The 11,080-nt window shown below is 35.0% G+C and overlaps 1 protein-coding gene across 1 annotated transcript; it reads right to left on the reverse strand.

The window, feature by feature from the left end:
• Window positions 1–1,848: 1,848 nt before the first annotated feature.
• LOC131606533 (protein neprosin-like) lies at window positions 1,849–10,787 on the reverse strand. The gene is made up of 7 exons (XM_058878745.1): window positions 10,672–10,787; window positions 10,507–10,602; window positions 10,062–10,262; window positions 3,242–3,403; window positions 2,818–2,871; window positions 2,566–2,715; window positions 1,849–2,254 (listed from the first exon to the last, which is right to left on the reverse strand). The coding sequence occupies exons 1-7, from the start codon at window positions 10,777–10,779 to the stop codon at window positions 1,868–1,870; spliced, it is 1,158 nt and encodes a 385-aa protein (XP_058734728.1). The 5' UTR covers window positions 10,780–10,787; the 3' UTR covers window positions 1,849–1,867.
• Between the last annotated feature and the right edge of the window lie 293 nt (window positions 10,788–11,080).

Here is an 11,080-nt window from a genome sequence, read left to right on the forward strand (position 1 = left end):
CTAAATACACGCACACAATCCAAATTCAAAATTTTTGTACTAAAGTAGACGTGTTTGTACCCATTTACATCTTCGAGCTGAGATCTACTTGCTCTAGTCAATCGATTTCGAACACTTTGAATCCGTAATAGAGTGACATGAAGGTTTCTAACATCCTCTTTGCAGACATCACAAGTTCTATTACCCTTTATAATAAACCATTTAATAGCACATTCTTGGTGAGCCAAATCAAAGTTCACCTTTGCAGCTACATTCCAACTTGAATGTCTCGCCTCCTTCACATAATTCAGCCAGAAAAATTCTACACATGGGTTGTGATGAAATTTCAATTTCGCATTGAGTTATTTTGAACCCTTCCCTTCAACAATCAAGGAAAAGTTGAGCAAAAATCAGAATCAAACAAATTTCATAAAGAGAAAGGGAAGAACATAAAACATAATTAGGTACCTGTAAAATTCACTCGAATTATTGTTGCTATGCTTTATTGAGTTTGAATCAAAATTAAATTAAATTGTGCATTTGATTGATTCTTGCTGTATTTTGTGGTTGCTATTTTCACTATGATTTTGAATTGAATCTATTAGCAATAAGAAAAATAAAGAATAGCTCAGTAAATAGATCAAAACATAAGTCCAGAACCATTGTTTGAACAATTGAAACCGATACACACCTATCTCAAACATTTCATATCAAGAATTTGGGTTAGCCCAAATACTTTCTAGCCTTAAGGTAGCTCATTCCAATTAAGGCATTTTACGTTGTTTATGAAAATACTACTAATACCTAATGTCTTATACAAATCTTATTGGATATAAACCAATTTAAACACCTATTGACCCCTCTAACAAATTGCACCATGATCTGAGCCTATATTTCAAAGGCATGCGTTCATACACGTGATTAATTACTTGACTTATATACCTCACAACAACATGAACAGATATAACTTTCATCACATAACAATTAAGCCAATACCTAAACAATCTAACAACCTCTCATTAAAATGCAACCATAAAAACTCTCATATACCTCAAACACTTTCACATCTAAGGGTTGTTTTTTCCTAGAGATTTTTCCTTGTAAATGATTGGATTTAATGATGAATATTAGGCTTGTTGTGTAGAATCTTGAAGATCCATACCATGCCAATGTTTCTTCATAGGCATGTATATTGTCTCATGGTGCACAAAGAAGTAATTAATTGAATCTCTATCTCATCTAAAGTAGAACATCATTATCTTTTTTGCATCCATTTGCGAGCTTAAAAGTCTTTTTTTACCTCCTACAAGATCTTCAAGTATCCAACTGCAAAACATATGTTATATATTGTAACAACCTTAGTGTCATTCACATGGTAGTTAACTTGGTCTTCTATGTTAAAAAGAAACATTTGGATATTCAATGTCATATTGTTATAGAGAAACTTCAAGCTGGCACATCTAAGCTATTATTGATTTTCTCCAAAAATCAACTAGACAATTTCTTCACAAGATGTCTACTACCTTAACCATTCCACATACTTTTATCCATGTTGGGGATGAACAACATATATCATCCTCTAACTTTTGGCATGAGTGAGAGGGAGTATTACGCAATATAAAAGGTCTTAGTTTGTTATTACTTATGCAAGTTAGTTTGGATGGTTAGGGATATAACTATCATGTCTTAACGTATCTACTTTGTTCCAAATAGTTAGAAGGTAGTTATAAGGACGCTATAAACTACACGATTCCTTATGGTTAGCTATTTTAGAGATCAAACACTCTATAAATACAAAAGAAATTTTTCAACAACATTTATTATAAAACAAAATTGATCTTTATTCATATTACGAATCACAATTTTATTAATAAAGTTGACAATGCAATCATATATCACAATTTCGACCACCTGGTCCACCATAAAGAAAACTTTGCTTATACTCAGATCCTTCATAACCATGATACCACAAGTCATAACAGTCTGGCTTAGTATCACTATACTGCTTCATATATTTGGGATTTATGTCATTTTCATTATATTCTGAATCAATAACCTTCAGCAACCCCATGAAACCTGAGTTTTTGAATTTTTCTTTAGGCAATCTCCCGCTACCCATTGGAGGACTATCCTTATTAGGTGGAGCATATGTTTGGCCTCCAAATTTGATTAAAGATGCTCCTTTGCTTAAGTGAGAGAATAATTCTTTTGGCCAATATCCAACATATATTGGTTCCTTTTGTATAATTAACCACCAATGACCTGTAGTTCGATCCTACGTATATTTAAATAATTATTATATAATTATATAATTAATAAGTTGCTGGGAGATGATATTAACCAACCATAGTAAAATTAATTAAAAAATATTGACTCAATAAGTTGTAAACTTTTTTAAGTTTGTCTATACATTTTAGATTGTTTTTCATTAATAAAATTACCACTTTTTTATTTATTAAAATTCAATAGAAATTTAAACTATACATTTACTATATACCTTTAATAAAATAGTATTAAATTTTTTATCGTATAATGGTTTATTAAAACATATAATAATATTTTAATACATTCAAATAATTTTTTTACCTGTTTGATTTTGATTGGAGCAGTCCATTTTGATTGTGATCCAATCAAACTAGTAGGGTACATGACTGATCCAAGAGCATAATCTTTGTCTTGGTTGACTTGCACAAATCCCGGACAATTATCATTGTAACATCCCATTTTTTTGTATGCCTGTGCGTTTATATTAAAGTTAGTTCGAGCATAATAAAATTTTGTGTTTTTTATCACGCTACGTATTTATAGTTATTTAATGCATTAAATCTACATTCTTACCGTCCAATGACCAGTTAGTCGCAGTTTACTATCTCCATATAAACTTGGATGAACCTTAGGGAACAAATAATGGATGTGAGTAGTATACTATAAAAGAGAGTTTTTTTGTTGCAACATATACATTGTTTAATAGACAGAAAAATATGAAAATATCAATTCATCTGAAAAACAGTAATGTTATATGGTACAAAGCATTAATTTTAAGAATGGCAAGAACATACCCTTGTCTTGATATTAATGGTGGATCAACAAGTCAAGACTTATTTATTGAGAATCATGGGGGTTTTGGTATTACAGTTGGTTACATATACAACCCTCGTGTGTTTCGTTTTTTTATCTCCTCGTACAACACCTCTCTCTCTCTCTCATAAAAAATGTAATGTTATGATTAAAAAAATACATAAACTTAATTAAAGTAACTTACCCCAACTCCGATTTGTATGCTATTGAATTCCATTGAGGATCCTCCTTCTAACCACATTGAAGACATACTGTATTGGTCTGCCTGAAGTGATAGATTGTACATGCCGATTTCTACGGATGCTCCGTGAAATATCATATTTTGGGTTGTATCAAGAGTAACAGTCTAGAGAATACAAAATTATACATTTTTAATATAATTATTTTGTTTATATTTGTATCATCTCATAATAAGTATAAAAAAAAATAGCCGTGTTCATTTGAAATTTGATTATACTTTTAAGTTTATTTTTGGTTAAATTACAGTTTTGGTCCCCCAATTTTGCCTAATTCACGAAATTAGTCCCTATATTTCAAATTCAAACACTTTTAGTCCCCCTATTTTAAATTCTAATAGGTTTGGTCCCACTTTCACGTTTTTTTTTTATAGAAAATCGATAAGATTTTTTATTTTTTTAACTTATATTTTTATGTATAAAGTACAACAATATCTTTATATACGATGATTTGTCATGTTTCACAAATAACTTGTTAAACATCGTTAATTTTAAATGCAAAAGTATGAAAAGGGGACTAAAACTGTTTAGAATTTAAAATAAGAGGATGGAAACTGTTTAAATTTAAAATAGGGAACCAAAACTGTTTAAATTTAATATAGGGAGACCAATTTCGTGAATAAGATAAAATAGGGGGACCAAAACTGTATATAATACTTTTAAGTTATATATAATACTAAAATATTTATATATAAAAATATAACTATTGTAGTATTAGTATTTTTTTTTATTAAACTTTTAAGTTATATATAATACTAAAATATTTATATATAAAAATATAACTATTGTAGTATTAGTATTTTTTTTTTAATCAAAAGGTGGACTGGCCACCACAAAATATATTGAAGAAAAAGAGGAGAAGGTTACAGGGAAAGAGATAAAGGGGGGACCAAACCAAAACCCTTTAGTGAGTAATTCTATAAAAAGGAAGACCAATAAAGTTTTTTGCAAACTCCATTAGAATATCTCTATGCACAACTTCCCACCAAGTAAAATCATTAACATGTAATCCTAAGTTAGCGAGTCTATCCGCACAATGATTCCCCTCCCTAAAAATATGTGTTACCAAAAAATTAATATTTCTAGAATGTTGAATGACATTTTCCCATCTGTTCCGAATAGCCCAAGGAACAATAAACGGTTTGGAGAAAGCTAACACCACCAGCTTCGAGTCTGTTTCGATCCATAAATTGTTCCAATTTTTCTGTTTCGCTATCTCAATAGCCAAGATGGCTCCAACAAGCTCAGCCACAAACGCGCTTCCCAGCCCGATCCGATTGGAAAAGCTCCCAAGATGATTACCCGTGTGATCTCTGAAGATACCCCCGCAAGCCGCAATCTGAGGTGTTCCCGCCGATGTCCCATCTGTATTACATTTAATCCAGTGTAGAACAGGAGGATGCCACAAAAACTCCTTAACGATTATAGTCTTGGGAGGATTCTGCTTAATGTTAAAACTCATAAGTAGCTGAAAATCCAAGATTGAGTTCGAACCGGCTTTTGGAGTAGTATTACCCGTGAACGCAGCCTCAACCTTGACCATGTTTAAAGCATATGTCCAAGGGATGGTTTTGTCTTCAAACCGTCTCAGGTTTCGGGCTTTCCAAATAGTATTAACAATACTAATACTTGCAGCAAGAAGGACCAACCTACTCTGATCAGAATCGAGCTTTCTGTAAGCTCTCCAGATATCCGAAAAAGATGAAATAGATTGCGACAGAATCATGGAAAGAAAATACCACAATCTGGCTGCAAAAGGGCAGGAGAAAAACAAATGCTCCGCTGTTTCACCTGTAGCGCTGCATAAATTGCAAATAGAAGGAAGTTGGATACCTCTAATAATCAAATTGTCATCCGTCGGGACTTTATTATGCAACAGCCGCCAGAAAAGCAATGAATTCGACGCCGGGATGTAAGCACTCCAGATAGTCTTTCCCCACCCGACCTCGCTGTATGTACCAGACTTGAACTTAAACGCTTCTTTCAAGGAAAGATTTCCATCCGCTGCAGGAGTCCAAATATACTGGTCTTCTTTCTCTAAAATAGGTAGGTGAACATTAGACATTAAGTTAGCAAGATTGGGAAACAAAACCTGGATTGCATTTGGGAGCTTCCACTGACGATTCTGTATATAAGCTTCAGCCTTGTCTTTTACAAAAGGATGCAAATCTTCGGTTACGTTAAGAGTTTCAATCACACTTGAACCATTCCAACAGTCGGACCAGAATTTAAACTTTTTCCCATTGCCTATGAGCCACCCCGAATTGCTGCTAACCTCTGCCCAAGAAGATCTCATACTGCTCCACAAAGAAGAAAAAACATGGTACGAGATCGGTTTATTGTCCCGCAACACTCTAGCACGAAGTAAACAAGCCCATTGGTCCTGAGAGCTAACTAAATCCCAACACTGTTTCAAATTGGCAGCCTCATTCAAAGTAACCAGTGATCTAATCCCCAATCCTCCCTCATCATAAGGTCTACAACACTTATCCCAGGCTACCGTGACCAGCTTGCGAGTATCACTTTCCCCACTCCAAATGAAATTCCTCGCCCATTTATGAATATTCTTTAAGACAGAAGAAGGCCAAGAGTAAATTAGCATTGTGTGCATTAACATGCTTTGAATCACCGACTTAACTAGAACCAGTCTTCCTGCCATAGATAGTAAGCTAGCTTTCCACGCCGACAATTTATTCCTAATTCTGTCTGCAATACCTTGAAAGTGAATTGGTTTAGGCCTTCCCCAGAAAATAGGAGCTCCCAGGTATGTGAATGGTGCCTGCCCCGTGTTGAATCCAAGGCAAGAGGCAATGTGCAAATGCCTTTGAATGGCTATCGATCCTGCATAAATGGTAGATTTTGAGGGATTAACCCGCTGACCCGACGCCGCAGCATACCTTTGAAAAAGATTTGTTAGAGCCTCAATAGTACCCTTGTCGCCTTTACAAAACACCATTATATCGTCCGCGTATAACACATGGGAAGGCACAAAAGAGTCTCTGGTTGCCTTAATCTGCCTAATCTTTTTGTTCTCCACCAACTTAGCTATCCCTCTACTTAAAACATCTTCTGCCAAGCAGAAAAGAAGAGGCGATAACGGATCTCCTTGTCGCACCCCACTTGTGCAAGAGAAATAACCAGCCTGCGTACCATTAATCGAAACAGAAATGACAGCTGAGTGTAAAATAACATTAATCCAATTGCAGAATTTTTCGTCAAATCCAAAAGCTCTGAGGACACTAATCAAGAATTCCCAGTTAAGCGTATCAAAAGCCTTTGCAATGTCGACTTTGATTGCGAGATTCCCTTGCTTGCACTTGTTGGGGAGGAGATTGATTGCTTCGGAAGTGACACCAACACAGTCCTTGATATTCCGACCTCTAATGAAAGCACGTTGTTCGGCAGAAATGATGGACGGCATGAACACGGCTAACCTATATGCAAGAATCTTGGTAATAATTTTGTGTTTGAAGTTTGCAAGGGCAATCGGTCTGTACTGCTCAATTGACTCCGCATTAGGAACTTTAGGAATTAGGACCAGCGTGTTGCTGTTGTAGTTAGGAGTAATCCATCCTTCTTGGAAAAACTGTAAAGTAGCATCCAGCACCTCATCTTTTATAATATTCCAGTATTTTTGATAAAAGAAACCGCTAAACCCGTCCGGTCCCGAGGCACTATCCTTATCCAAGCTCATTACAGCATTGTAAACTTCCTCCATAGACGGTAACTTTGTTAGCTCTGTGTTGTTCTCTTGATTCATCAACCGAGGGATAACCTCTTCAATCAAACTATTATCCTGCAAAACAGAGAGATTATTAAAGAGGTTAGTGTAATACGAGACCACATGTTCTGCAATCCGACCCCTTTCAGTAATTAAGTTCCCGTCCACTCTAAGGCAAGATATATTCTTGGAACTTTGTTTGATTTTAGCGATCCTGTGAAAAAACCGCGTGTTCCTGTCGCCATCAACCTTCCACTTTACATGAGCCTTTTCCTTCCAAAAAATTTCTTCTCTTTGAAGAGCAAGATCCAGCTCTGTCTGGGCATCTCTTTCAAGAGTATCCAGAATATCCGAGGGGCCATTTTCCCGGATCTTGGCTTGTATCAAATTGAGACCATCTTTAGCTTTTTTCACGTTGTCAATGACATTCCCAAATGTAGATTTGTTCCATATTTTGAGTCTAGACTTAAGAATCTGAAGCTTTCTTTGAAGTATAAACATAGGGCAACCCACCACTCTAGATTTCCAAACATCAGAAATAACCTCTTCACATCTGGGGTCGGAAGCCCAGGTTTGCAGGAATTTAAAGTTGGAGGCAGCTTTGTCTTCCCTCGAAACAAACTCAAAAAGAATCGGATAGTGGTCAGACTTATTCTGGGGTAAGGTTCTGCAAGAATTGTTGGACCAAAAAGCCAGCCAACTATGGTTGCAAATTGTTCTATCTAGACGTCTTTCTATGTAGAGATTTCCTTTTCTTCCATTCTTCCAGGTAAAAAATACTCCAGCCGTTGGAAGATGCACCAGAGAATTTTGATCTGTCCAATTATTGAAATCATCAATGGGAGGTCTAGCTGGAGACCTAGAGCCCCAGTGTTCATGGGCTCCCATAATACAATTAAAATCACCAATGGTTGCCCAAGGAATCTTGAATTGATTATACAGAGAAGAAAGGTTTTGCCAAAGAGACCTACGAATCACCAGATTAGTAGAAGCATAAACAGCGGTGATACCAAAGGTGTTTTCTTGGTTTTTGATGAGAAAAGAGACTTGTTGATTATCTATAGCAACAATTTGAGGGTCAATGTCAATAAGGCAGCAGCACCAAAGATTAGGATCTAAGCCATCCCTTTCATTTACAACAAAAAGTTTAAGACCTAATCTATGGAGCCACCTAAAAGGAAATTTCTTAACCGCCATCCACGGTTCAAAAATGAAAACAAAATCTGGATGGTTTACACGAATGAGCCTTTTTAAAGCTAATTTTGTAGGAGAGTTAGCAATACCTCTCACATTCCAAAAGAGGCACTTCATGGGCACTTCCTCGCCGGTCCTGCTTGAGACCTTGGAGCATTCTTCACTTTGTTTCTCGCTGCCTGTTTTTTTTTAAGAATGGATACTGCATTGGAGAAAGCTCCTTCGGTTTCCAAAACATCCTCCTCTACTTCAGCTAGGTCCGCCCAGGAGTTTTGTAAAAAACCATTCCCCTGATCATTATTATTGACTTGAGAAGATTCCACAAACTCATAAGGTTGAGAATCTGAATCGTTAGGTGGTTGGGATATGTAGTTTAGAGGGTTAGGGACGATGACAGGATCTACAGGGGGCTCCACCCTAACATTAATCTGCTGACCCTCACTTTCTATAGAATCATTGGTTTCTACCACCACCTCATCAGTTTTGGTGTTTTGTTTCTGAACATAAATGGTTTTGTTTCTAGTAGCAGTAGCAACAGGCTGTTTTTGCAGAAGCTTGCAATCTTGTATAGCATGTCCCACCTTCTTGCAATGATCACAAAACTGTGGGAGATTTTCGTATTCAATATCTGCGAAAAACGCAAACCCTGTTCTTTCAACTAGCACATTATGATTCAAAGGTTTGGTTAGGTCCATATCTATAAGAACACGAACATATTGCCCAAAAGTGCGGTCGATTCTTGATTTGGACGATGCAGCATCAATACAAATTGGCGTACCTACGCATCCTGCTATAGCAAAAAGAATTCTTGGTCTCCAATATTCTTGAGATAGCCCGAAGAAACGAACCCATACCTGTGCCGAAGTATTGCTCTGAAGTGAGGGATTGAAATCCTTTGTCCAAGCAAAAAGCTTCAAGGTTCCTGGGTTTAAATTGAAAGCTCCAGATGCCCTAACACGGCGCATATCATCAGGATTGGCAAATGTAAATTCATAATATCCCTTTCCCAAAGACTGCACGCCCCAGTTTTTAACTTCAGACCAAATAAGAGCTAGTTTTCCTTTAAGAGCTGCCACCGTAAGCGGAGTTGATCCCTTTGGCCACATGACCCTTCCATGGAGGTTGTTCTTACATTCCGCAATACCGGCTTCGTATTCTTCTTCTGGGATTGTTATGGAAGGTCTGTCCCCTTTGATTACCAGATTAGGAAGCTGCGAAAGCGGTATGTCGCAAACCCCTTTAAGAGCCTGCACGAAGGATTTGTTTTGTGGAAGAGTCTTCACAACAGAATTATTTTGTGGATTTGGTTCCGACACCGGGGGAGGAGGTTGAAGAGTAGTGATTAGATTCTGGTTGCTCGAAGATGAAGGAGCTACCGTTCTGGTTTCGGGGAAGAGATCTAAAGCATCCATATCTGCTTTTACGGGGAAGAGAAGGTGTACCACGGCGGAGAAGAGAAGAGGAAAGGGATTAGGTTTTGCCGCCGTTCATCAATCAGCTATGAACATTCATTCAAAACATGTGAACATCATCCAAAATTCCAAGAAAAATTAAAACATTTCAAGAACCGTAAAAAAAAATGAAGTATTAGTATTTAATAAGAGGGAACAATAGGTAGATATTTATATATAAAAGTCTTAATTTTAATATTTAACTAAGTTCGTTTGAACTTAGTCATCTATAAGAAGAAACTTTTATTAATTATCGTAGTATTAATATTTAATAATGCTCTTTATTATTGAACTTAGCTAACATTTTAAATGTATATAAAGTTAAATTTTAAATTTAATTATTATCTTTCAAAACGACTCTTAAATTTAACGAGAAATGTGTTTATTAAAATAATCACTTACATGATAGCCAGGAGAACTTCTTGAATACTGCTGAAAATCATCCGTTTGTAATCTTGAAGATAAATTAGTAATAATTTGATGAACTTTTCTCCTTTTGTAAATAGGAACTTTTCCCGCTAAACATTTATCCGCATTTCCATCCATAATTTTACTATAAGAGAGACTACTTTGTATGACGTTCTTTGCAAAGGTGGGATAAAGCTACATAAATTATCATAAAGAGGAAATAAAACAAGGTTCATTAAACAATAAAACATAATTGAAGTTGAAATTCTTTACAAACGAGTACTAATTAAACTAATCTTGAATGAATATTTTAGATTTGAAATTTGAAATAGCTACAATTATATATATCTTTCTCTTATACTTCATCAAATAACAATTATTTTTAACATCGCCATTAACTAAGATAGTTAATCTTATAAATTGTTCAACTCTACCATACCTGAATTTTGTGATTTTTTAGTAAAGGGTGTTGTAGAGCAGGTTGCTCGTAGATATCAACACAGTAAAAATCTCTGTCCACTTGATGCTGAATTTTCTAAACCAAAATTACAACCAATTAAATCATATGTAAAAAAAAAATAAGAGAGAACAATAGATCACATACCCTAAGGTTATTAGATCGAGTGAAATGATTTTCCCCTTCTAATAAAGTATTGCTTCTAGCATCAATTTTGCAATATGTTAGGCTCAAACAAACAACTATAAAGACCATTAAATCCATCATGTTTTCTAAATACCTTGAAGAATATGTAATCCATGTAAGTGTATATATATGTATACTAAAATTGAAAGTTATAATATAATATTATAAAAATAAATTTTAAAAATATTATTATTATTATTATTATTATTATTATTATTATTATTATTATTATTATTATTATTATTATTATTATTATTATTATTATTATTATTAAACATAGTAAAAAAAAACACTTGTAAATTCTATAAGAGAAAAAAACAGGCTCATATTAAATGACAAATAAAAAGGTACTTTAACTTAATGCATTTAA

Source organism: Vicia villosa, linkage group LG5 (genome assembly GCF_029867415.1).
Source record: "Vicia villosa cultivar HV-30 ecotype Madison, WI linkage group LG5, Vvil1.0, whole genome shotgun sequence".
In the NCBI taxonomy this organism is placed as follows: Eukaryota; Viridiplantae; Streptophyta; class Magnoliopsida; order Fabales; family Fabaceae; genus Vicia; species Vicia villosa.